Source organism: Epinephelus fuscoguttatus, linkage group LG23 (genome assembly GCF_011397635.1).
Source record: "Epinephelus fuscoguttatus linkage group LG23, E.fuscoguttatus.final_Chr_v1".
In the NCBI taxonomy this organism is placed as follows: domain Eukaryota; kingdom Metazoa; phylum Chordata; class Actinopteri; order Perciformes; family Serranidae; genus Epinephelus; species Epinephelus fuscoguttatus.
This window is the reverse complement of record NC_064774.1, coordinates 25,327,489-25,354,255: the sequence shown is the minus strand read 5'-3', so window position 1 is coordinate 25,354,255 and position 26,767 is coordinate 25,327,489. Positions and strand designations below refer to the sequence as shown.

The 26,767-nt window shown below is 39.3% G+C and overlaps 4 protein-coding genes across 8 annotated transcripts; 2 read left to right on the top strand and 2 right to left on the bottom strand.

Annotated features, from left to right (window-relative positions):
* Positions 1 to 928: 928 nt before the first annotated feature.
* Positions 929 to 11,855, bottom strand: LOC125883727 (membrane-anchored junction protein). 4 transcript variants are annotated; one of them, XM_049568211.1, is made up of 10 exons: positions 11,767 to 11,855; positions 11,482 to 11,589; positions 9,482 to 9,527; positions 9,311 to 9,386; positions 8,873 to 8,983; positions 7,871 to 7,899; positions 7,196 to 7,335; positions 4,550 to 4,583; positions 1,712 to 1,911; positions 929 to 1,175 (listed from the first exon to the last, which is right to left on the bottom strand). In XM_049568211.1, the coding sequence occupies exons 2-10, from the start codon at positions 11,580 to 11,582 to the stop codon at positions 1,058 to 1,060; spliced, it is 855 nt and encodes a 284-aa protein (XP_049424168.1). In that variant the 5' UTR covers positions 11,583 to 11,589; positions 11,767 to 11,855; the 3' UTR covers positions 929 to 1,057. The 4 variants fall into 4 exon arrangements, with proteins under 4 accessions (XP_049424168.1, XP_049424170.1, XP_049424169.1 ...); XM_049568213.1 differs by lacking the exon at positions 11,767 to 11,855 and having other exon boundaries at positions 1,712 to 1,908; positions 11,482 to 11,744; XM_049568212.1 differs by lacking the exon at positions 11,767 to 11,855 and having other exon boundaries at positions 4,550 to 4,580; positions 11,482 to 11,744.
* A 185-nt stretch (positions 11,856 to 12,040) lies between these two features.
* On the top strand, positions 12,041 to 15,350 carry LOC125883565 (glyoxal reductase-like). 2 transcript variants are annotated; one of them, XM_049567948.1, is made up of 6 exons: positions 12,041 to 12,116; positions 12,898 to 13,203; positions 13,422 to 13,567; positions 13,674 to 13,813; positions 13,955 to 14,113; positions 14,235 to 15,350. In XM_049567948.1, exons 2-6 carry the CDS (start codon positions 12,956 to 12,958, stop codon positions 14,412 to 14,414), a joined length of 873 nt encoding a protein of 290 aa, XP_049423905.1. In that variant the 5' UTR covers positions 12,041 to 12,116; positions 12,898 to 12,955; the 3' UTR covers positions 14,415 to 15,350. The 2 variants fall into 2 exon arrangements, with proteins under 2 accessions (XP_049423905.1, XP_049423903.1); XM_049567946.1 differs by having other exon boundaries at positions 12,051 to 12,219; positions 14,235 to 15,349.
* Positions 15,351 to 16,409: 1,059 nt separating this feature from the next.
* Positions 16,410 to 19,066, top strand: LOC125883564 (glyoxal reductase-like). Its single transcript, XM_049567945.1, has 6 exons — positions 16,410 to 16,565; positions 16,769 to 17,065; positions 17,182 to 17,327; positions 17,582 to 17,721; positions 17,854 to 18,012; positions 18,137 to 19,066. The coding sequence occupies exons 2-6, from the start codon at positions 16,815 to 16,817 to the stop codon at positions 18,314 to 18,316; spliced, it is 876 nt and encodes a 291-aa protein (XP_049423902.1). The 5' UTR covers positions 16,410 to 16,565; positions 16,769 to 16,814; the 3' UTR covers positions 18,317 to 19,066.
* Positions 19,067 to 21,394: 2,328 nt separating this feature from the next.
* On the bottom strand, positions 21,395 to 26,139 carry badb (BCL2 associated agonist of cell death b). Its single transcript, XM_049567949.1, has 4 exons — positions 25,974 to 26,139; positions 25,136 to 25,288; positions 23,975 to 24,195; positions 21,395 to 22,558 (listed from the first exon to the last, which is right to left on the bottom strand). The coding sequence occupies exons 2-4, from the start codon at positions 25,278 to 25,280 to the stop codon at positions 22,421 to 22,423; spliced, it is 504 nt and encodes a 167-aa protein (XP_049423906.1). The 5' UTR covers positions 25,281 to 25,288; positions 25,974 to 26,139; the 3' UTR covers positions 21,395 to 22,420.
* Between the last annotated feature and the right edge of the window lie 628 nt (positions 26,140 to 26,767).

Genomic DNA, 26,767 nt, shown 5'->3' with positions numbered 1-26,767 from the left:
GAAAATTGAATTAAAGAAAAGAAATGTAAGTTCTGAAAGTTCCAAGTCATGTAACTGATCTTTTATTGCCCTATGTTCCTTCTCGCTCCTTGAAATCCTCAGATGCAGCTTTTCTTTCGTTGTTCTGAGGTTCTAGATTCATTCACAAAGATGATTGCGGTCAGAGCTATACAGCTTTGGAATGACCTGCCTGAAGAGATCAAGGCTGCAAATTCTATCTCATCTTTTAAATCACATCTGAAAACCTACTTGTTTAAAACTGCTTTTTGGTGATTTTAATTGCTTTATTATTGTGTGTTTTTATTGCTTTTATCATATTTTATTCGCTTCTAATTGTGTTTTGAAAGGTTCTTTATAAATAAAGTTTAGTATTATTATTGAATGCAGATGGGGTCACAGACCATAAAAGGAAAATTAAATGTAGCAAAAATTTAGGATGGGAAACTGAGAAATGAAAGACACAGTGTTGTCTTGTTGGATTTGGAGGGGGAGCTCATGGAAGTAAATCATGAAAGGAAATAACATCCACATCTATGAAGTTGGAAAAGATGCAGACTCTGATTCTGTGGTATGAGCAGTACTATAAATACTACTATACTATAAATTTAAAAAAAAAAAAGATAACTGATGCCATGGGCCACATTTAAAAAATAATAATAAAAAATAAAATAAAATTAACATATAAAATATAATATTTTTAATAAGAAATAGTCATGCCACTACTAACAGAAGAAAAAATATATTTCTCAACCCCCCCCCCCCCCAAAAAGAGGATGCAATTATTGCAGGTGATACTGAGAAAACAGTAACATGAGGCATGCTAATAGCAAGGACTCCATCCATAATGGAACAAAATAAAACAACATAAAATCACAATAACATCCAATGGAAACAAAGAAATAACAATATTTATTAGCTTATGGTCTTAATAAAGAATAATTAGACGCTCCATCTCCATAGTTAATATTTTTAGATAAGTTCATGTAAAGGAAAATCTTTCATTAGTATAAGTGAACAACAGGAGAAATCTCAGCAGCTCTATGAAATACTGAAAAAACTAACTTTTTTTGTTTGCACTGCAGAACTTAAACCAAACAAACCCCAGTGAGTCTTCTCTCCTGAAACCAGGAACACCTCCTGTCTCCATGTGTCTCTCCACCACACCACTCAGGGATCTTTGAAGAACAGGGAGAAGGGGAAGATATGGCTACGAAAAGAAAGACAAAGAAAGTTACCAATCTGCACACGTGATTAATGCAACTGTGGGTTCATCTCACGCAGCTGCTACTGCACATCATTATTACCATAAAGAGACTACATTTGTAAGATTGTTTGGCGTGCTCTGTCAACGTGGATATAATTTTGTCAGTCTTTTGTGTGCCTAAGGACATCTGGCGTCTCAGCTTGTCTCAACAGAAAGAAGAATATTGTAATTTCTGTGCTTATAATATCTGGATTTCCCCAATCCGTTTTAATCTTTGTCAACTTTATTTTTTCACATGTACAGTACCAATTAGCTCTGGTTTCTCCCGTGGGTGTTAAAGTCAGTCAAATTGGCAAATAAGACAGTGACATCACCGTTATCTCTGCTGGTATGAATGCTGCCCTTAATGTGTGCTGATTCAATGATGCGTGGTAGTGAAATACTGCGTACTGTTGGTGTGGCTGCTCTGAACCTGGCTGCTCAGGTTGAAGGTGCCGTCATGCGTACCTGGCCAGTCGAGTCAAAATCCCTGGCCTCAAAGGTGTCCCAGGGACAGAGTCGGCATTTTCTTCCTCCTCGTCACCCTCCTCCTCCTCTCTCATGTCATGCTCTGTTGTCCCAGGATGCACTTTGCCTGGAGTCCCACTTACGATGACTGTGCTGGCACTTGATTTCTCCTGGGGTTCATTAAACCCTCTGGTACTCTTCTAGAGAAGATGATTAAAAAATAATAATGTGGTAATGACAATAGTTCAGAATATGAAATCTTTTTTACAACTGATGCTAACCCCTAACACTAAATTTCCAATCATGGCTCTGCAACTGTAACTACTGCAGCATATTAAAGCAGTGTGCACAGGGCTGTAGTAGAGTCATAGTCCATATAGAAGAGTTTGGAGTCGTGTCTTTTACAAAACAAAAGTGTAAGGAAACAATGTTTATCTGCTGCAATGTAACCGCTAACCTTAGCATGCCCAGCCAACTAGCTCACGAGTAACTTAGCCTTATTTCCAGGGCAAAGACTGAATCAATATTCAGTGGTGTAGCCAGACTTTTTAAAATACTTTTTCTTTCTACATATGTTATTAAAATATTAGGGTTAATTAGCTGTAGCCTACAGCACAAGACAAATGTGTTCATCATGGGTCATAAACTGAGGAGGATGCTGACTATTTACCTGGGACTAGCTTTAGCATTCATCATTATACAGCATTGTGTTAGCATAATTATCATGTACTTGGCTTTCAGATTAATATCTAAAACTCATTTGCAGGTTTAAAATTCTCATACAAGTTATCAAAAAAAACATTTAAAACTTAGCCAGAGACTGAGTGTCCAACCAACTTATGGAGTTGATGAGAAGTTGGTTAGCAAGCTAATAAAATATGCAACAGCCAGTTTTTTTTCAGTCAGTAAAGTTGATGCTCTGTGACTATAAAAAGCCTGCTTTTCTCTACTTATGTCTGAAAGCTAGCAGGACTATGAGTCATAAGTCTGCCACTTGTTGTGTTTCCATCCAAATGTAGTGCAAATTTTAACCAAATCTACTTTTAATGTGCAGATAAGAAACAATAAATTGTAAACACAATAAAGCCCCAACAAAATAGCATTGAAGGATATGTGTGGTTTGTCCTGGTTCATATGAGTAGAGGAATAGTCTGCTAGCCACTAGGCTAATTTGTGCTACAGGAAATGTCATAGGCTTATGCTAATAATGTTTGCATGGGAAAATGTGTTGTATAAGTGTTTAGTATAAGACAGTTGTTTTGTCAGTGAACCTTGTGAGTTGTAATGGAGCCAAATTTTGTGACGTTACCTTTGTTAAATGTTGCTGTTGTTCTTGTCTTTGTATGAGTGGAGGAAAACTCTGCTAGCCACTGGGCTAATTTATGCAATGTAAAATGTCATAGGCTTATGCTAATAACATCAGCATGTTGTATACGTGGGGAAAACATGTCCAGTAAAAAACAGCTGTTTTGTGGAGCCTAATTTTGTAGACCTACTTTTTTTAATGTTGTCGCTATCAAGCCATGTTTTATGGGTGTTTTTGGTGTGCTAGTTAAATCAGTTAAACTTTACAACACTGGCATAGAAATCCTACTGTCAGCTAGTGTTTTGGAGGTGTAACTGCAGAGCGACAAAGATACACAACTGCACAAGTTTAAATGCTCACAATCATGTGGGCCACTTGCGTAAGCTATGGCGTAGGCTCTGCATACAGCCTAAGCACAACTACAAATCAGCCTTAAGTCATCCAAAGACAACTAAGAGAGCTTGCAGAAGCCTATGCAATGATGGTACCTCCTGACTATACGTCAGCATTTATTCACTGCATCTAATTCTATTGCACCAATAGTGGAATTTACCTTTTAATGATACTTCAACTTTTCCACCTCCCCCAAATATTTTCTTAATATTTCAAGATTTTTGGCATTTTTATTCAGGTTTTTTTAATACACAAATTGAAAAGACACCTAAAAACAGGTGGATGGCAACTGTAAATACTGTCGTTGTAAACTGCATTCATGCCTCGCTAGAATGGAAAGCTTAAGTCGCAACACTAACTATGAGTGATGGTGCTAATGGTCAGTTGGATTTTTTCAATTTGAATTTTTTTTTTAACAACAACAACAAAAAAATTCTTCTGAGAACCCAGTAGTTTTTCTTCATCTTTTGACAACGCTTCTCTTACATTTGTTTGTGCCATCCAAACTTAATGACCACCTTCACTGTTCAAACTTCACCCTTCAGGGTGACAGCTTGTAGACTTGTATCATCACTTCCTTCTCCGAAAATGAATAACTCAGTGGGCTGACATAATGAGCTCAAATCATTTTTTCCACGTAAAACAAATGTGAGGGGAAAAAGAGTGGACAACTGTAAAAAACAGGATCAGATTAGATGAAAGGCCGTGGATGAGAAGGGAGTGGGGCGAAGGGTAATTTTGGGACTTTGTTGCTAATCAATCTGAAGCACTTCACCAGAAACACACACTCTGCCACATACACACAATTACACAGAAACAGGTACGCTCTGTATCCTGATGTAATGCTATTATTAACCTAATCACTCTTGTTATCCTACCTGTGTGCACTAATGCTAGCCTGGGGCTACAATACAGACAGGGATGCTACAAGTGTGTGTTTGTTTATATATGCGGTAGAGAGGGAACGAAAGGGAGAGACTGGAATTGGACGATGAATTGTTGGAATCAGTTAATTCTGAGTAACTGTGGGCTCAAATTACTGACTCATTGACTTGACATTGAAAAGAGTGACACATCAGTTATCCAGTTAAATGTGATGAATGAAAGAATGAACTGATTGAATTAATGAAAATAATCACCTTGCCATGATGTCCTGGATCTTCTTTGAGCCTGCTGAAAAGTTGGACACAGCCAAGTTTAGTCTTACATAAATAGAAAAATTACGGTTGTAAAAGTTTTGTTATTTAGTGCAGTTTAATTATTGCCTCATAAAACTAGACACCCCTTCATACAAGTCGAATACATGGGAAACTTCTCTTTTTACTCTGAAATACAGAGTAACATACACACAGTCCTATTCCTATTCTGCCATTTAAGGGATAGTATGAATCTTTAGAAGTGGGGTTGTATGAGGTACTATACTCTGTCAGCACGCCACCAGTTTGGAGAAGCAGGCAGGAGTACTGCCATGAAAGCTAAGCAATGTACTGCTGTGGGTGGGGGCAGCAACAAAACGTATTTTAGCCGCTTACAACAAATCACTAACAGTTTCAGTGTATGCTATATTGAGAGTATTTTCACTGCTTTGGCTTGATGGAGACAGCCCTTTCTGATGGGAAAATTGTTCCCCATCTACTGTATACTCTCGTCGTAGCCACCAGACTCCATTGACAAAAATGCTAATTTAAGCTCACTGAACACTAGAGCTGCTGGTCGACTGCTGCTCCAATTAGTTAGTTAGTTTTTGTTATTTCGTGAATTTGGTTAATCCCAACTAATCTTTTTAAACACCAAAGTCACCCAATAACACAAATCAACTGACCGATTGAGGCAGTGGACCAGCAGCTCCTATGTTTAGCAATGTTAAATTACTGTTTTTCTTAATGGAGTCTGGCTTTGCAGAGAGCGATATAATGACTTCAGTTTTCCATCAGAAATCGCTGCCTGACAGCAAGGCAAAGTGGTGAAAATATTCTTAATATAGCATACACTTAAACCAATATTTAGTTTTTTTTAGGTGGTTTTTCGTTGACCCCCCACAGCAGTACATTGCTTAGATGTGAATCAGAATGACAACCAACGCTTGTCTGTCAATGTCAGTGTTTTCTATTTAAATTGGTGGTTGTCATGCTTCATGGTGCATGGCCTCGGAAAGGCCTTTAGTTACGTGTTGGTGAATTAAAATGCCAGATTTTACCGCCAACACCAACAATTTTCTGTTAAATGCCCCACGTTCACAAGTCTGAATGCTCCTTGACAATCATTCTTTTCTTTTCCTATTTTTCCAGCAGGTTTAACACAAAAACAAACCATCTGTCTCTCCAGGGCATCATGTAGCCACACACTCACACACTGATGAATGCCATGAGTGATAAAGCAGTATGTAGGAAGCCTCTGAGAACAGAGTCGTGTGCTTTCCCTGTGTGTGTTAATGTGCTGCACCTTTGTAGGGACATGTAAGTGTAATGGTCAATGTGGTGAATATAATTCAGTGGGAATTGCTTAATGAAACTTGATTTCCTGTGAACTGGTAATGATGCTTAAGGCCCTGCTGTTTGCAGGATGTTTACACAGTTTGTGCATCTGAGTGTGTGTTCCTCAAGTTCAAAACTATGAGACAATTCTGTTCAGATAAGTACAATACAGACTAGGTGTGTGTGTGTGTGTGTGTGTGTGTGTGTGTATTTTAAATCCTAATTTTCGCCTCAGTGATCTGACTGTCAGCGTGATTGAGGTGGCGCCCGTTCGGCTCTTTTCTGTTTCATAACTGCGAGAATCACTGGAGCGTGTGTGTGTGTGTGTGTGTGTGTGTGTGCGCGCGCACAAAACAGGGCAGTTGTCAGAGAGGATGTCTTGGTGATTTTATGAATAAGAACACTCATTTTCATCTCATGCACTAAAGGTGTGTGTGGACGTGTGTAATGCTAGAGTGAACAAGCTTCCTCTTACTGCTCCCATCATCTTCACTGACATGTAATCCACATCATCACACTCATAATAATAGACACTGTTCCCACTGATGAGGAGTAAAGAAAACAAGTGATGACAAATGAATATGTCCTTGCCTACTTTTCTGAAATACATGACAGCTCACTGTTATCCATAATGAATCCAATAATGCCTGCTAATGCCTGCTTAAAAACAATCACAAAGTTCATTCACATAGAAGCCCATGTCACCATTTTTGTGACCACTGGATAGATTTCTACTCACTACATACATATATTTGCAAATTGCAATTTGTTTTAATGTGACAAACACAGAGTAAATGTAGCTTAAAGGATAAATTCAGTATTTTAAAACGTGGAACCTAATATCCCATGTTTATGTGTCTAAGTGACTTATGGAAACAAAGGCCCATGTACAGTGGCTGTGTCCTTGCTGCAGCAGCCACAGGTTTGATTCCAACTCTTTGCTGCATATCATCATCCCCCATCTCTCTCCCCCCTTCACACCACAGCTTTCCTATCTAAGAAAGGCAAAATGCCAAAAATAACTAAAAAAAAAATCAAGAATAATAATTTGAACATGTCAGTGGCAAAAGCAAGCACTTTCCGTGGATGAAAACTGACAGTGTGAAATGCCCCGAGAGGTTACACTGCAGCCTGTACTGTGGCTGCCATCTGCAGCGCTCTCACTCAATACTGGACCACTTTCAAAAACTGTTTTTCCCATGAGTCCCTTGGACACAAAGAAATATGCTAAAACAGGATCCAGGTTGAAAAATACCGAGCCACCACTTTAAGGTTACAGATAAGCTCTACAGTAAAAAAGAGAGCACTCACCCAGCAGCAGAAACCTTGCCTTCAACCTCCATGTCCTGGGACAAGCCCTTTATTATGGCGTCCTCTAGTGGTGAGTGTCCTCTACTGCACTTTGATCGGAGCTCAGAAACAGAGGGGAACTGCTGTGCAGCCTCTGTCTCCTAGGAAAAATGCAGTAGTGTGCTGTATATGATAAATGCCATGCAGTGGATACTCTATCACTGTTGGCATACAATATAAAACAATCCAATGCAACAGCTCTGCAACCAATTGTACCTTTGTTAAGTTAGTAATGTTCTGTTCTGTCAGAGAGTTGTTGATTCAACTCTACAGTTATGTCTCGCACTGTATTCTGGGGTGTTGTTGTATTGCACAGTGTTATATTCTAAGGTGTTCATAGTATTTATCTCCACAATATACAACTCTGGACATATAATATACACAAGATATGTCAAAATATTAAGTACACCATACAGTATCATACAATGCAAACTAATACAACAACTGCAATACAATAATTGAAACTCTGCAAACAACATCCTCACAAACGACCACTTTTCTTTTTGCTTTCAGTGATACTGGGTCCATTATACCATATATATATTTTGTATATATATTATACGGTTTAAAAGTAAAACCGGAACACTCTAGCCAATATTCTCACTCTTTTATGTAAGTAAAGGAAGAACAACTCACTGAGCTCAGCACCTGCTCTGCTTGCTTTTCTGAAAAAAAGATAAAACATGTGAGGCATCAATATGCCTGAATAGTATCCTGTGTGTCTGTTTACTGTACTGAGATTCGTAAAAATGTCTGTCCTTTATCACACAGCTGGTACTGCTAACAGGACTATTTATGCCTATTTATCTATGCTCTCTCAAAGCCGCCAAAATCCTTTGACAAAAACAGTAATTTTACCTTGCAGAACATAGAAGTTGCTGGCCTTGATCGATTAGTTAGTTTGTGTTATTGTGTGACTTTCGGATCCAAACTAATGTGACACTGTATCATCTCTGTATTTCGCTGCACTTTACTTTTTATTTGTTTTTGTGTATTTTGCATTGTTACCTGTTATTGTATTTTTTGTATTTTATCTTGTGAAGCACTTTGTGAGTCCTCTCTGTGAGAAGTGCTATATAAATAAAATTTACTTACTTATTTACTTACATCCACAGCAGTACATTGCTCAGCTTCCATGCCAGTTAGAGGAATATCACTAATTTGGTAGATCAAGAACAAACAATTCCCAAAGACGATTCATTTCAAAAAAGTCCCATTAGGCAGGCTAGTGGGATTTATACGTAGCACCATCATCATGCAGAAACCTACGTCAGGTTATGTGGAAGAAAGTTCTTAGAAGAGCTTGGCAAAAAAGCATTTTAACGCTAGAACATACGTACTTCGACCAAAATTTAAATGTTCAGAATTGAATACATGAAGAACACTAGTGGGAAGCTGCAGAATGATATAAACCTTGAAAAATAGTAATGATAATATTAATGCACATGCACTTTAGTTCTCACAGTATGTGCTACTATTGCTGTTGAACCATATCTCTTTCTTGATGATGACAATCAGTTCAAAAACTAATGTACATGTCCTTGTACTGACAGCATGTAATGCCTTCCAAGTACAAGATGTATCTTGTGACAAAAACTAGATAGGCTGTGAGGTTTTTTCATGTGTGTTCATCCTTACCATTCTGCATGTTTTTCTCCAGGTAGAGAATAATGCTAAACGGGTAGGCTCTCTGCTTCCTCTCGCCATGCTTTCGCACCACCTTAGACACTCCTCTCCACCGCTTTTTATCTGATAGTTACAGTTAACAAAATAAGGTGAACTACAAGTCAATAAATATGATAATGGTGTGCAAGTAGGGGATCAGTAGCTGATCTGTATTCTGCAGTAAAGCAATTTAAAGATAACAAATACCAGCACCAGCATGCACTACAGTGATCTAAACACTTAATATTAGTTGTTAACTTTATTCAATGGGATCCCCACTTTGTCTTATTCCCTGTCACTGCAACCAAAAACTAAAAACTGGTGACCTTTTGTCCATTGAATATTAGGATAAGTAGAAAGCTGACAGCCAAAAAATACGCTGATGAATAATTAAACTGATGTAAAGGATACAAGGGTAGACACTGAAGCGGGTACTACTGAAGGGTTGGAGATTGTCCAGGTTGCCAATAACAGTTCTGATAATTTCCTGAAAACAGAGAAGAGAAAGTATGAAAAGGAATTAAAGAGAGAAAGAGTGCTATGAATGGTGAGAGGTCAGAATGAATGAGTATCCATAATTACCTCCAGTTCCTCATCGAGGCTGTCTCCTCTTATAACTTCTTCTCTTCTGATGAAATATATTATTATACGCATTATAATATGTTCACAACACGTGTATCTTGAAACATGTGGTTATACAGTACTAGCAGTTAAAGCTTGGTAACTTTGTTAAAAAGATATGCAATAAAATGCTTTGACTGTTGAGGGTCCAAAATATATTGTATAGTGTAAATGAAAGAGTCTTCTTTGGCTTCAAGGCATTCGAGGATCAGTTAGAACTCTTATTCTGAGATGTTATCCCTGAATAAAGGCCGACAGATCCTGTGGAGCCTCTGTTTTTGCAGATGAAACAAAACGTCAAAGACAAACTAAAGTAACACACATCAGAACATGCAACAGTAGCCATTACAGGCAGCAGTGTTAAGAGAATGGAGTTAAAACAGGGAAAAAAGATCAATGTTTCCTCCTTTGCCTGAAGCTCAGCCATCTCCCCATCTGGTTCTTTTTTAGATTAAAGAGCATTTTGCAATATGTTGCAAAAATGAATCTTGAGCAGAAAAAGGGGAGGGTTGCATGGAATCAGCCAATAAGTAAATGCAAGATCGATCAGTCGTCTCTGTCTTGCTGATATATGTTTGGCTTATGGATTTTGAGCTTGTGCTTTTTTGCTGTGCTTTTAAGAAAAAGAATTACCCAAATCTGTAGCTGCTCTAATCCAGAGCTTACTCTCTATTTTAAATTTGGTGTTACAATGTTTTCCTTTTCCCTCAAGCTATTTTAGGTCTTGTGGGATTTGCACTTGTTAGGTTAAGGTAAAATTTAATTATTTCATCTCTGGTTCTAAACTAATTTCCAGTGATGCACTGAAGTATGCTCATCCCGATTTGGAGAAACATCATGCAAGGCGTGCAACTAAAGCTACTTCACAAAATGTAATTACTTGCTTACTACTTGCAATTAATCCTATCTCAAACTTAATTTGTGGTGGTACCCTACTTATTCAATCCCTGTCTTCTCTTTATGTTGGATCTCCTTTTGGCTAAGCTTTGAGTTATGGGATAATTTTGGTATTTTTCAGCCTGGACCCTGTTTTCCACATGTTTGTGTCCACGTGTCTAATGGGAACAACATTTTTTGAAACTGGTCCTAGTACTGAGTGAGTGGGCAACATCACTTGGACAATTACTCACCCTCAATGTCCACTTAAAGTACTTGTTTTGCCACGGAGGGCCTCAGATTATTCTAAGTGTCTAACAACATTATGGAAAGGATCCCTACAGAGATAAACTTTTGTGCTAAAGAGTAAGAACCTTTTTGTGTGACCCAAAACAGCCATGAAATTGCTATCCCCAATCCCACCAGACTCCATTTAATAAACAGTAATTTTAGCGTATGTATAAAACCAACATATTTTCACATCTAACTAGATGAATAAGGTTTTATTTCTATCAAACCAGAGTTTGTGATTGATGGAACTATTAAAGAATAACTAAAATGACTTTCATGAGTTAATTTTGTTGTGTGGACTTTTAATGAAGTGTGTTTACATGATAAAATCGCTGTTAATTTAAATGGAGTCCAGTGGGTTTGGCGATGATGATTGTTAAACAGAAAGGATCTTACTCTTTAACAAAAAAGGTCTATCTCTGTAGGGATCATTTCCATCATGTTCTCAGACACTTGTAATAACCTGTCAGTGGCAAAAACAAGCACTTTTAGTGGATGTAAATTGATGATGCACAATTGCCCCATATGGTTACATTGCATCCTGTTTCGCTACTGCCAGCTGCAGTGGTCTCACTCAATACTGGACAAAAACTGCTGTTGCCATTTGTCACTTGGACACCAAAAAATGAGAAAATAAGGTCCAGGTTAAAGAAATACCAAAGTTACCCTTTAAACAGTTAGACTGTGTTGACTTGCTCTAACTTAATTGAAAGGGAACACAATGGAGGAAGAAAGAAATGATATAAATTATAAAGATAAGGCTGTGGAGATTTAAAGAACAATGTCTGTCTTGCCTGAAGCTGCTGCCTCCTTTAATCTTGAACTGGTAGATGAAATTATTAGCTTTGAAGAGCCGAGTTTGGGGGAAAATGAGGGAGAAGGCCTGCAGTGGCATGGCTGACCTAATATGGTTTGGGCAACAAAATCAGAAAAACAGATTAATTAACGGACATAATTAAATTTAAAAAAGAATACATGGCAACATCAACTGAAATGTTTTATGCTAGCTAACACTGTTAGCTAGCTTTGACAAAAGTTAGATACTAAGCCTGCTAAAACCGTCCTGTAACAACTATTACCGTAATGTCTACAGCAAATTGCGAGTATGAACTTTGCAGATTGTCCAGCAGGCTAACTTCTCTCCCCTCCAGGACATCAACAGTTAAAGGCGTTACCGTCAATCAAACCGTTGACTCGTCTCGTGATTCGCCAGACACCGCAAACTCCCGCCTTTTCGTCGCTTGGCCTTCTTTGATTAGCTAGCTCTTCTTCCAATCAGCGGCGTCAGAGAAGATGTCACTATGGTGACGGCTAAAACCGCCCAAACTGTCACATGACTGTCAGCTGACTGCGCGTAGCAGGAAGTAGCAGTTGTAAACGTTCCCCAACTGGAGAGATACCAGAAGACGGGTTACGTTTGTCTTTTTGGGTACGTGACTTTCTGTTCACTAACACTTTTTCTTCATTACGTCAGGTCTTTACCCATTTATGCTCCTCCCCCGTAAAAGAATTCACCTCAAAGGGCCCAAAAGGTGAGTTGAATATATGAATAATCTTTAACAGTGGCATTTAATGGCGTTCCCACCCAGTCTGCTAGACTGTGTAATGTAACAGCTGTGACGTCGTTATAAATACTGCGTCATCACATGTCAAATTCAGAATCTGGTTGTTTATTTTAAATATTTAATCTGGATCAGAATGGTCCACATTTTGACATCCCATGTTTTGCTTCCCCAAATCACCTAACCCATTTTACTTTTGCGCCGGTGTTTCAAAGCAACATTGGACTGGATCACCCTGATCCAGATACAAACTTTTTAAGATGTCCAAACCCAGATTATCATGGGACTACATGTCACAACGTCAGCAGTCTGCCCCCACATTACAATTACCACTTGTCGCCATAGGTGCCTTAGTTAATGCTTCATTGTGATGGCCAATGTTCTAGCAATGTAACATTGTAATAACAGCCACAGATTGACTTTGCAATGCTCCACCAAAACTGTCACAATGGTTATACTTAAGTATATTTTCAACACTAATGATATGAAACAGGTAGAAAAAGGCAATTGAAAACCTGCAGAAATCTGTATTACATGTCAGTACCAGAGCTGATACATACATCATGCTATATATTCATACATACATCTTTTGGTATTCAAGAACATCTCCCATTTATTCCTCACTGGACTCTTTCTCCTTCTTAACAGTGTTGGGTAGACCAACTAGTCCAGCAGAGGATAGAGAAAATAAGTGCCTTCAGAGCAGATGTCTTCGTCCCCCCCTAACCCTTCTGTCCTCTTAAATACGGGGGTTCAGATGCCCATTCTGGGTTTGGGGATGTACAAGTTAGTGGGTCCTGGAGATGTCTACCGGGCTGTGGACGCAGCGCTGGATGCTGGTTATCGGGCCTTCGACAGTGCAGCTGTTTACCGCAATGAAGCTGACCTGGGCCGAGCCCTGAAGGAGCTCTTGCCCAAACATGGCTTAACCAGAAAGGATGTGTTCATAACCAGGTGACGTTTATAGGTTGTATCCACATGGCTAAATGCATTTATAGTACGTTGCTTTGGATGAAAGCCAAAAGTCAAATAAATGTTAGGTAATGTCATATGCAGTAGGCTATACTGGCTTTCTTGTCCTCTAAGAGAGAGGGGACTGAAGCTTAGTCATGTTTGACTCTCAAATGTACAGAGTACAATTTGCAACAACCCTTTCTTTGTTATTCGCACAGTAAGTTGGGCCCCAAGGATCAGGGTGACAGAGCTATGGAAGGAGCCCTTCACAGCCTGTCTCAGCTGGACTTGGGTTACATTGACCTCTACCTGATCCACTGGCCTGGCACACAGGGTCTGGTAGTGGGTGACCAACGCAACCCAGGTAAACTAAAGATAAGATTCAAGCTGTCTTCTCACTTTCCTCCTCCACAATGTAGTTGCACTTGAGCAACAGTGATGTAGAGGTCCTTATTAATATTTGATTCCAGGCAATCGAGCTCAGAGTTGGGTCACACTGGAGGAGCTGCATGCTCAGGGGAAGCTGAAGGCCATAGGAGTGTCCAACTACACACCAGCACACATGAGAGAACTGATGCAGAGCTGCAAAATCCCTCCTGCAGTGCTCCAGGTATGACACAGAGTGAGTGATTGAAGGAGGACGAATGATAAACATAATGGTCCATAAATACAGAATAAAAAAGAGAAAATAATCATGGACTCTATTTTTGAAAGAGCCCATGCAGTGTTTTTATTGCTGTTGTTTGTCCAGGTGGAGTTTCACCCAAGGCTGTGTCAGACAGAGCTGAGGAGTGTTTGTAAAGAGTATGGAGTGTGTTTCCAAGCGTACTCCTCCTTAGGGCAAGGAGACCTGGTCACTGACCCTGTGGTCATAGAGGTGGCAAAGAACTGTGATCGCACACCTGCACAGGTTATCACACAAAGCATTTTGATTAACAGTCTTTGTGGGTCTAATACCTTCTCTATGTTCAATCAATAATTCTTTGAGCACAAACACTTGGGAGACATTTCTGCCTTTCTTTACCCTCCAGGTCCTGTTGCGCTGGGCTGTGCAGCAGGGTGTCCCAGTGCTGCCCAAGTCGTCCAATCCAGACAGAATAAAGGACAATGCCAGGCTTTTTGATTTCACACTGAGTGACACAGACATGGACAGACTTTCAGCTTTGGACTGTGAACACAACTATTGCTGGGATCCATCAGCAGTGGCTTGATCAATCACTAGGGGAACACACATTGTCTTCCATGATGCCTCTTTAATGCTGCTGTTCTTCAGCTCTGACTGGCAGTGATGCAGCGGTGGTCTGTTTAGACAGAGACAGCTGAGTTACATAACAAATGCACTGGGGGGGAAGTACTGATTTAGGTAAATGTATGTACCTAGTTATTTAAGAATAACATGTTGGACAACACTGGCTAATACGTTGTCCTGTTTGTGAGCCATATGGCATAACATACCAAGAGCATTTCTAGGCAGTACCTATAAGTGTGTTTCCTGCTGACTAAAAAATTATTTATTGTGCCATCATTTTGAGACTATCAGTATTATCATGCATGTTGCCTCATACTGTTCCTTAACGGTACGTTACAAAGTAATGTTATGACTTTTGTGTTCTGGCTTTCTCATTTGAAATGTCTATGAAATACGACAAATTTGCTCTTGTAAAATTATGAAATGTTCATAAGTGTCATTTGTACTGGAGACATTTGAGACATTACAGAAGAGACTCACTTTAAAATCACTTTTAAAATGATTTATTCAGGACAGCATATGCCAGAAGTTGCACAGCTGTAAAGAAAATACATCTTGTCTGAATGTGCAAATAACCAGCTTTGAAGAACTGTGTTTCAGGGTGAAGGAAGGAGGAGGCCTGCAGTGGCAATGATCACCTAAATGTTATCAGAATCAAACAGAAACTAAAGAGATTAATTTATAATTGATTGATTGTTGGTTCAGAAGGCAACTAAAATACAGAGTGTTAACATTACTGATGATATTTAATTGGTTTAGCTAGCTAGTTAGGACAAACTAATTTTTTTCATTTTTAATTTAACTTTATTTTGATAAATTCAGTATTACGCATACTTGTAGGAATATTGATTACTGCATTCATTCAAACAATATAAACATATTCAAAACAAATTCAAAAGAAGGCTATATTAATGCTCGATAAAAAAATAAAAAGATAATACATGTCCATGGTAAAAAATAAATGTATTTAACCATTTGAAACCTGAGTAACTGTCTTGGTTTCTTTCAAAAACATGGGAAGAAGGCAATGAGCAACAAGAGGAGATGACCCCCCGCCCCAAAAAGAAATAGCAAGAAATTACAAGAAATTAATAAAACGATAGAATTAAAAACAAGAAAATTAGTAACAAAAAAGGAAAAAGGAAAGGAAAGTTAAAAACAAACAAGGAAATGACCTGTAAAAAGAGCTTTAAAATGATAAGTCTGACATAAAATCTTAAATATGTTATACTGATAATTAGAATAATAGTTTTTCCCTAGCTTTTTTAAAAAATACTTTTCGAAAGCTATTACTTTTTTTGCAATTTGTGCAACATTTCGTACCAAGTTGCTCAAATGCCTTTTCCCCCATGTTTATGAAATAAATTGCACCAATTTGCTCAGGGTTCAGAGGTTTGAATAATCGTGAAAGGTGTCTAAATGCGGCACAAGAAAAGTGATGTCGCTCTAAGGCAGGGTATTTTGAGACCCCCTCAGCAATTCACAGAGTAAACCCATGCAAAACAAACTCAATGCATGAATAATAGAAAACAATTCCATCTTAGTCAAAATACCAGAAATTGTGACTTAGTTTGACTGACGTTTTGTATTTGTGCATCAGTTAATATTTGTATAGACGAAAGATACTTGTTTTATTAATTTCTGATCCAATAATAATGAGGGTGTCTGATTTCCCATTTACATGAATGAAGATTTGGTGTGCATCAAAACATGTGATATTTTCTATTTTAATAATTAGCCAATCATTCATATTTTGCCAACGAAGTGCCTGATATGAGTAAACGCAACATTTACATATCTAATAACAATCAGAAATTGTTGGTTTTCTCTCCCGCTCTCTGTCTGTTTTCTTTCTTCTTCTCCTGATTGGCCAATGCAAGTTTCCGCCTTCCTGTTTCTTTGCCTTCTTTTCGATGTTCGTCCAATCAGCGGCGACATACAGGCGTCACATGACTCATCTTACCGCGTGCAGCGGAAATAGTACGCTAGTTGTAAACATTGCTGCCTGTTCAAAGGTTGAAGTTAAAAGTAAAGTGATAGTTACTTTTACTGCTCTTTATCGTCTATTTATTAACTTGTCCTTAAAGAGAATTCATCTGAAAGGGCCCAAGAGGTGAGATATACTGTGACGTCCCAGCGTTTAAAAACTACGTATCATACAATGTTAGTACTCACTGTCTCACACACACTACCACATTGGACTCAGTGGAAATAGAAAACCTGTCTTCACCTAGTGCAGTCCAATACAAACCTGTTAGTGATATATACTAAAATCTTCCATTTACCCCTCACTAAACTCTCTCTCCCTCCACACAGTCTTCAGTAGAACAAACAGTCTAAATACAGGGTGTGAAGAAAATAGATGATGTCTTCGTCCCCCACTACCCCTTCTGTCCTCCTAAATACGGGGGTTCAGATGCCCATCCTGGGTTTGGGGACCTACAAGTTAGTGGGTCCTGAAGACGTCTGCCGGGCTGTGGATGCAGCGCTGGTTGCTGGTTATCGGGCCTTTGACAGTGCAGCCATTTATGAGAATGAAGCTGACCTGGGCCGGGCCCTGAAGGAGCTCCTGCCCAAACATGGCTTAACCAGAGAGGATGTGTTTATCACCAGGTGACGTATTTAAGCTCATACGGCTTCCTAAAGAGCATGGCAAGTCTTTATAAACGTGACCTTTGATGTATTATGATACACAGTGTATAGTTCTCAGAATCTCTTTCTCCCTGCAGTAAACTGGGCTCAATGGATCAAGGTGACAGAGCCATGGAAGGAGCCCTTCACAGCCTGTCTCAGCTGGACTTGGGTTACATTGACCTCTACCTGATCCACTGGCCTGGCACACGAGGTCTGGATGTGGCTGACCAACGCAACCAAAGTAAAGAGTTCAGATTGAGTCATTGTTTTCCGTCATGTACCAAAACGTCACAACTGTGTATGCCTGTATGTACATTTATGTTAAAAGTAGATGCAAAGCATTTGGAGTAAGTCTTTGCTTTAGCCATATGTATGTAGTGTTTTAGAAATAAATGCTCCACTAAGATTCAAGCTGTGCTCTAACTTTCCTCCTCCATTTTGTAGTTGCACTTGAGCAACACTGATGGTGAGGTCCTAATAAACATTTGATTCCAGGCAATCGAGCTCAGAGTTGGGTCACACTGGAGGAGCTGCATGCTCAGGGGAAGCTGAAGGCAATAGGAGTGTCCAACTACACACCAGCACACATGAAAGAACTGATAGAGAGCTGCAAAATCCCTCCTGCAGTGCTCCAGGTATAATGCATCACAGTGAAGGGCGGATTACATATTATACATAAAAAGGACACAAATGAAAGAGATAAAAGTTTAATGCACTCAGTTTTCAAAAGCGCCAATGAGGTGTTTTTGTTGCTGTCATTTGTCCAGGCGGAGTTTCACCCAAGGCTGTGCCAGACAGAGCTGAGGAGTGTGTGTAAGGAGTATGGAGTGTGTTTCCAAGCGTACTCTTCCTTAGGGAAAGGAGACCTGGTCACTGACCCTGTGGTCATGGAGGTGGCAAAGAACTGTGATTGCACACCTGCACAGGTTATCACACGCACAAAGTATCTTAGCATCTTTCTTTACCAGCCTCTCCTGCTCAGTGTTCAGTAAACATTGTTTTAAAATCAGAAACACTTGGAAAAGATTTAATTTCTTTTTTACCCTCCAGGTCCTGTTGCGCTGGGCTGTGCAGCAGAGTGTCCCAGTGCTGCCCAAGTCGTCCAATCCAGACAGAATAAAGGACAATGCCAGGCTTTTTGACTTCACACTGAGTGACACAGACATGGACAGACTGTCAGCTTTGGACTGTGGGCGAAAGTACTGCCGGGATGCATCAAACGTGGTTTGATAGACCACAAGTTGTCTTCCATGATGCCTCTTTAATGCTGCTGTTCTTTATCTCTGACTGGCAGTGATGCAGCGGTGGTAAAACACCACCAGAAAACGTGGGAATTTGGAGTTTAGATAAATGTTTTCGATAAATGTATGTTAATCAGTATTTTAGAATCCAAGTAACATTTGCCAATACATTGTCTTGTCTATTGTGACACATGTGCCATTAATACCAAGAGCCCTCAGGCATCACACCTATAGGTTAGTGCCTACTGACCAAAACAGTGTTTGCTGTTGTTAACACATCTGACAATGTTCCTTATTCTAGTTCCATATTGAAAGTAATATTATGTCTTTTGTGTTCTAGCTTTTCCATTTAAATTGGCTATGAATTCTGACATTTTCAAAGTGTCTTTTAAGAATGACATAAGAAACTCACTTCAAAACCACTCTTAAAATTATTTATTCAGAAACAGCATATACCAGAAGTTTCACAGCTGTAGAGAAAATTTACAAAAATCATTAAAAAGTGAAAAGGAATCCAACAAAAAAGACAGATATATTAGAATTCAATTTTCTCCACACACATCTCCAGATTCAAGTAATACCAAGGTATGGTTGCAAAACTCCAGGTGCCCAGGCAGGTTTTTCTTCTGGGATGTGTTCACTGTCATAAATGTTAAAAAAAAAAAAAGGCAAAACCACAACATGACTTCCTCTGAAATGGGTTTTCCAGCATTAGCCATTATAATGTATTTTCACAGTTGTGACAGTGAACACACCACCACACTATTGTGCTTTTTTTCCTTGCGCGTAATATTTGACAGCGAGCTGTGAAGTTTAAGGCGGTAATTGGGTAAACAGACAAAGGCTGGTTATGTGGTGTCACATTTCAGGTTACAGCATGTTCAAGGCAGTTTAATGATATACTCTTTTGAATTCCATACTCATATGTGGCCTCAAGCTCTCAACACCATGTACATGTTCTCTGCCAGCTGATTCAACTGTACTATTTGTGTTAAAGTACAGATACAGGACTACCGGGGGTGACAGCTATGTTGCTATGACAGCACGATTACTTAAAACACTCATTCCTGATTTCCCTGTTGATGTGTGTGAGAAATCCAATATCATAAAAGTCTAACTGTATTTATTATTTGGGAGCTTTACACCAGATACTTATTCAATTTAAAGGGTTGGCAAAATGTTTGCGCAAATTAGTCTTACACAGTCGGGGTGATGCATATGTTACCAAACATATGGTAGACTTGGATGAATCTTAAAAAAGGTGGTGCCATTCAGATTGTCTATAATTCTCAGATTTTAAGTGGTCCGTAACCGAGTTTAAAAGCCATAAAAAAGTTTTAAAGACGATACAAATGCATCCAATTAGCCTGCACACCCAAACACTTCACAACTCAACCCTACAAGTCGAGAGGAAGAGAGTAAGACACAACACCCATTTTCAATAATCACATATCGATAAACAAGTCACTAATAGCCTTATCATATATACCAAGTGTAGAAGTGCTGATCTTAGTTTATAATTAATAATATGAATAAATAATAAATCCCATATGTGCCAAGTAGTCCTTAAAAGCCTGAATATAATACATCAAAAGCAAGTCCTGCATCAGATCAGCACTCCTAGACCTAAGACTTGACAGATTACGATCCCCTTTTATTCACATCCCAGTGCAGATCAAAGTAAACAGCCCACATTTGAACTAAGGCTGTGTTCAGACTGCAGGCAAATCCGATCAAATCATTCAAACATACTGTCTGAACTGTTATTTGCAAGTGATCGGATCAGATTTGTGTGTCCTGACATCACTAACCTATCAGCATGGGCTGTTGTATTAACAACACAGGAGTCAGTAACCACATAGGTACACTGGTGATGCCGCTTTCCTACATAGAAGCATGAGAAATGGAGGTCTATCATTTTGCCCTCCAAACAGTGGTACCAATTTATTTCGGCATCTGTCCACAAACTGTTGTTCTTCATGTTGCCCTCCATAGCGCAGTCTGAATAAGTGATTTTCCAAAACAAACTCCACAAATAGTTTGGAAAAGTGAAGTCTGAATCCCTTCTAGTTGTGTTTAAATCTGACTAGGCTCACTAAATCCATCTTAGAAATGCATTGGGATGTAAATAAATGGTGCAAAAAGTATGGAAGCAATTAACAGACATAAGTATTTGAATCTTAACTGCCACTGAATACTTAATGTTGAAACTTAAACGCCACTCATTTCATAGCATTGAAATATATATATATTTTTTGATTTGCAATTTCAAAAGGTGAATTGGAATTTTTCCCCCCAACAAATTTAGATCCCACATTTAAGTTTCAGAATTTAAAAATAAAATAGATTCAGGTTGCTCAAATTGGATTGGTCCAATTCAGATCTGAAACTCTGAATTTATATATATATATAAAAAAAAAAAACCATGACAGGATAGGCTATAAAGCTTGGATGTTTTGACCAATTACATATGACTGATGTTCTATTTGAATTTTTTTCAACTTGACTTTTCAGATCTGAATTTGACCAGTCGAGTTTGAGCAACCTGAATCTGTTTTTTTCTGTCTTTCTTTTGAAATTCTGAAATTCAAATGTTTGGATCTGAATTTGTGAACATAACATATTTTTAAAACCCCCAAAATATATTCAAATTCAGCTTTTGAAATTACAAATCACGAAATTTCGTATTAAATTTCAAAGGGGTTAATTCAGAACCAATACATTTAGATACATAGTTTTTAAAGTAAAATATTGCAATGATATGAATTCAGCTGTGTTCAAATTTCAATATCAAGTATTCAGTGGCTGTTGAAATCAAAATGTCTCTCATATACTTCCGTAAAAAAGGCTCGTGTTGGCTCCTTGTACAGCAGTTAATTCATCCCTACCCACATCTTTAAATATGCACATAACATTTATCACAACAGCCATGGATTGTACACTGCCTATTGCTAGGTTGGCCAAACTTATTAAATAGCATGGTAACCTTGTAAAATAGGAACTTGTAAAATAAAATTCTGGCTAAACCACGTAGTCAATAACCCCACCCCTGCAATTTGATAAAATATTAACAAAATATTTACACATAAAAGCTCCAAAGTCTGTTTTTTTTTTTGCTCACCCAAGGCTTTAAAAAGATAGATTCATATTGGTTTGTGCTTTTATATGTATGTTTAATGTCTTCAGATATAATCTAACCCTGAAGTTTTACAAAAGATAGTATTTCTGCATCATCAGAGATTGTCTTTGTACAAGATTGTTCTTCTTTTGATAAATTTGAGATATAAAGCAGTTAATGATAGTCAAGTACAGTTGTTTGAATGGTACTGGTTTACAGGTAGTAAAACAGGAAGCTGGATGAAGGGCCGAGCTGAATACTTTAAAAAAATCCTTCCCTTTTACACTCTTTCCTCTGATGCTTGTAGATATTTGGCACACATTTACAGTGGTCTCCATGAGCTTTGTGTTTGTCATGCACAAACATTTGGAGCAAAACAAGCATTAATAACACACTGACATTGGTTTCCTCACGAAAATGAGGAAGGAAATTCTAACAGCATTCAAGGAGGCCTCAAACAGTCGGGTGTTTTGATTTCAGTGATCTCTCCATCTACAGCATATTGCATAGTGTCGATGTGAGAGATAACTTTTAACTGAGTGGTCACTGCTTCAATCCACTTATTTGCTAGTCTTTCTTTGTGTCCTCAAGAGATCATCTCTCCTCTCTCAGCCTGCCATTTTATCCATTCTATGGGATTCAGATAGCTAACAGTTTATCCTCACGCCTGACTTACTTTTACCATGTCACAGTGGGCTGCCCAGAAATATCGTTAACATCACAACCAACACAATAAAAAAAATTCATTTAAATGTGGTTACCAATGACGTATAAAAATGACACGACTACGATGGGACACTTAGCCATCCACTTAGCCATGCCTTCGTGTTTGGATCTCTCTCGCTCTTGTTCAACCCAGCCTTTCTTCTGGTCCTTCCCAGAGCAGGTCTTTTTTGTTCTCTTGGCTTCCCCGTTGCTTTTCTCTCAATTTTATCGATTCCTCCGTTCAGCAAAGCTTGTGTCCTCTCTCAGTGTCTATTCAGTGCGGTGAGTGTGGTTATCATGGTGGTTGCTCTCGCCCTCCATCTCCTGGTGACTGAAGAGGTAGCTCCACCAGCTCTTGGAGTGGTGCATCTGTTTGGCCGTCCCAGCACTCTTCACCTTCCTCATTTCCTGCATGAAACAGACACAGTGTTAAGTTAAATATAAACAAATCAGTTCTCTTAAGCCCCTCTCCCACGGTGCAAAAAACCTACGCTACCATCTGGTTTTTGTATGCAACTGGAAAGGTTCCAGTCAGCACTGACACCTGGGTCAAATGACTCTGCAATAGTCATGGGTATTTATTGGCTCCTACTCAATATAACACACACCCTTTACTGGCAAGATACAATGACGTGCTACCATAGACCATCCGTCTTCGTCCAAGCAGCACTCAAACATCATTCCAAATTAGTCTTCACCTTTGCTTTGTACTGTTCACTAACCTGTTCTCTGACTAGATGTGACATTGAACATGACACACCAATAGTAATTAAAAAAAAAACAAAAACAAAAAAAAACACAGGAAGGCAAGCTCATCTGCTGCAGAGTTGTGTACACGGCTCAAGTCTATTGGCAATGTGAAAGGAGTCTAACGCCTATTTTTAACAGGTTTTCCCAAGTCTATTTTGGTGGAAAAAGCTAACTTTGTTTTAGGACCCATGACAGGGTGGCTATGAAGTCCCATCATTATGCCGCCTTTGCTTTTTTCACGCATAACCAAACAGTGGTGGTATTATGCCGCTCCAGTGTGCGATTTTGGAAAGCATGCTTACGTTCCAGAAGCAAAAGAGACATGAAAGGAATGACGTGTAACACAACAGCGCTGGCGTCAGTATGACAAATAACATACACATCAGCAGCACTTTCTTAACAATAACATGGCAGTAGCATCATTTATTGTCCCTGTTATGAGGAAGTTAATCTCTGCTTGGAGGGTAAGCTCCCGGACCTTGTTGTTTTCCCAATTTGCGGACATAATTAGTTGCTGTACTTTTTTGAGTTAGCTGCTAACTGCTTTTGAAATCTTCTGTAAGCAGGTCGCACACGTGACACGACGTCAAATGGTCACACCTGTCCTATCCATTTTCCTGTCCTGCTGGCTGTACCTTTTACACAGACATCTATTCTGGCGCTGTTACTAACTCAGTTTCTGGCTTTTTAGTTGACACAACTCTTGTCTCCTCTGTACCTTTTGTAGAGAACGCTGAGACTGAATAACTGCAAGGAATAGGCAGTGTAAAAGGGGCTATGGCCTGATCCTTTTCCTTGACCACAAAGACATCTAAACATCAGACCGGCAATACGTCATCTAGAGTAATCTTTGATCTAACGCTCAGGTTATTAGACATGTTGCTAAAACAAATGTTTGTTTAACAAGAAATAAATGCATAAAGGGCGCTTTGTGAAGTACCCATATGTGCCGGTTTGATGTACTATCACCACCTTTAAATCACTCTTATCATACCATTGTTTCCCCTTTTCCCCATCTCTCTTTTTCTACCCCCTTTTAACCTCTCTTCCATTCTTTCATCCCCTCATTCTCACCCCTTTATCTAGCAGGCTGTCAAACTCGTCGCTCATCCTTCGGAGCTGCCGTCCATATTTCTTGGCTGCCCACAAAGCAGGTGGAGCTGACTTGGACCGCCCCCTGAATGGAAAGCCGTCAGTGGGCGTACCCGCCTCGTCTTCCCCCCTAGCCTGAAGCTCCTCATCTCTGGAGACAGTGGAAGCATGGGACTCTGAGTTCAGCCTGATTCGACCAGTTGCTACGGGAGACAAAGGTGAGAGGGGTTTACAATGCCTCACAAGAACATGATTGGATCAACTGAAGGTGGGGGAAGGAGAATGATGAGGAAATAAAATAGAGGAAAAGTAATCACTGGTTATTACTGGAAGAACTTCAAAAGCATAAAACTATGTGGATAAAATGCATAACATCTCTCTTTACTACTTTGAATAGAGATAGAACTCTTATGCAAAATAGGTTAGCATACATTTTAATGTCCCAAAGTACATCACAGTCGATAAGCAGCAGATGTGATTAGTGCAAAATGAAGCCTAGGTAGATAAGGCCAAGACATGGCAGGACAAAATGGGGGTATAAACAGACTGATGTTGGAGAAAGCAATGACTAAGTGGACAGAAGCACTGACATCAAATGTTTTTTCTCTTTTTTTGTCAAGGAATAGGAACCGCAGACATCAAAAAACTGCAAATATTTTTAATAACAGGCAAACGAGAAGTTGTGGGTTTAACTATACATCTATGCCCTGATGAATTTTATCATATTGTCATGATATGCTGACACACACTGTACGTGAAGTTGGAGTACTTGGGGATCTTAAATCACAAACTAATGCTGTTGAGCACATATACTGCTGATAACTGGGGCAGAAATACATCAAACTGTTTTTTTTTTTTTCTGTCTGACAGAGACTTCTGTCTGTGCCAATCTCCTTTTATGAGAAAGGGTGTTGACAGATGGGGCACGTTTGTCTAAAAGTGAATGCTCCCAGTAACAGGCAGAAGGGTAAATGTAGTAAAAAAAAAAAAAAAAAAAATACACTTTGAGTCCCATCTGGAGCAGGTTGTGGTTAAGGATGCTCAAACACTGGCAGGTAAAGTATAACAATGCTGAGGTAATCCCAGTAGCCTTGTTGCCAAATGTTCTACTCTGCATTCCTACAATTCTGTGAGGTTTCCTACCTGGTGTTCTGAGCTCAGGCATGGTGAGGGAGTGGCGTTGGCCAAGCTGCTGCTCTTGCTTGGTGGATAGTTGATTATTTTCTCCTTCTTCTACCTCCTCAGATGGGTCTGAATCGCTGTCTGATATAGTGAAGTGTGCAGCCATCGTGACATCTGGGGAAGTAGGGTTCACGAAAAATTAGACACAAGGATGCAGTAAACCCCCAAATCACTGTATATTGCAGACAGGAAAATGTCCATAAGTAGATACTGTACACAAAGCATTGGTAATAGGTGTCAGTGTAATTAAGACCACAGTTGGCTAATATTAGTGTTGCCCTGCAGAACTAGAAACACATATTATCCATTCAAATGACTTGATCAAAACAACACTTGTTCCCATGAGGCTAAAAAGAACAGCAAGGTGCAAAAAAAGTGCCTGTAAGGCCATCGTGATAAAATTTTACTGTCAAACAACACGTTGGCTAATTATTCAAGAATCATAAAATGGCATCATCCATTGTATCGCTGATGCTGCCCCTATCTAACACACCCAGCAGGCTATCTGTTTCTCTTTGCTGTCCCTGCTATTAGCCAGTCCAAAGGTATTCACAGTGTAACCGGCGAGATAACCGACTTGTTTTGACAGCACGGACCCACATTTGATGCAATTAACGCCTTGCTGTTACTCTGTCAGTAAAACAGGACAACACACCTTCCTCTCCGGTCAACACACTGACTCGCTTGTTTTGTTGTTGTTGACTGAAGAGGACAAAAGAAACTTCCTAGAGGGCGGAAGCTGCTCGGAAGCTAACTTAGCTAACGAAGTACGCGCAAAAAAATGAATATGTATCCTTACCCGAAATGTTTATAGCGTGAGCCCGGAAAGTGCGAGTATGTCCTTAGTTGGCCTCGTGCGGCCGCAGCTGTTGTTTTTGTTATCGGCGTCTTGGTCTTTTTACTGTACAATACAGTTTAGCTGCTCGCTCACCCAATCGCCGCGCGTCAATGCACCGCCGCTGCGCGCTGACGTCACTGTTGCGAGCTAGGACTGGGCTGGGGTTTTGTTTGTCTCACCGGCTTACCGTAATGTGCAGTGTAGAGGCGCAGCTGTATTTCATGTGGCCAGAAGTCAGGCCAAACCCATCTGTTTACATTTCAATCAGTGGTGTACAAACAGAGTACAAAGTCTGGAGCTGCTCAGACCGTTTTTTTTTTTTAAAAAATTCTATTTAACCTTTATTTAACAAGGAAGTCCCATTGAGATTGAAAATCTGTTTTACAAGAGAAACCTGGCCAAAGTAGCAGCCAATCAAAACACATTTAAAATGCAACAAATACAACATATAAAACAAAAATCCACAATAAAACAACAACTCTTCAAACACAGTGGCCTCTCAAGAAAAAACAAGCACATGTCTCTGTCACCACATTCTTTATGATGCCCTTAAATTCATTAATGGATATAAGTGTTTCTAATTTTAGATCTTATGGAGATTGTTCCATGTCCACGGTGAACAGTAGGAAAACACAGTTTTCCCCAGATCTGTTAAAACACCTGGAGGAGCGTAGCTGGTAACTACCAGAGCTGACACACATAATGGTGCAGAGGTAGACTGGAAGTTTGCCCAGTATTGCTTTATAGATAAAAAT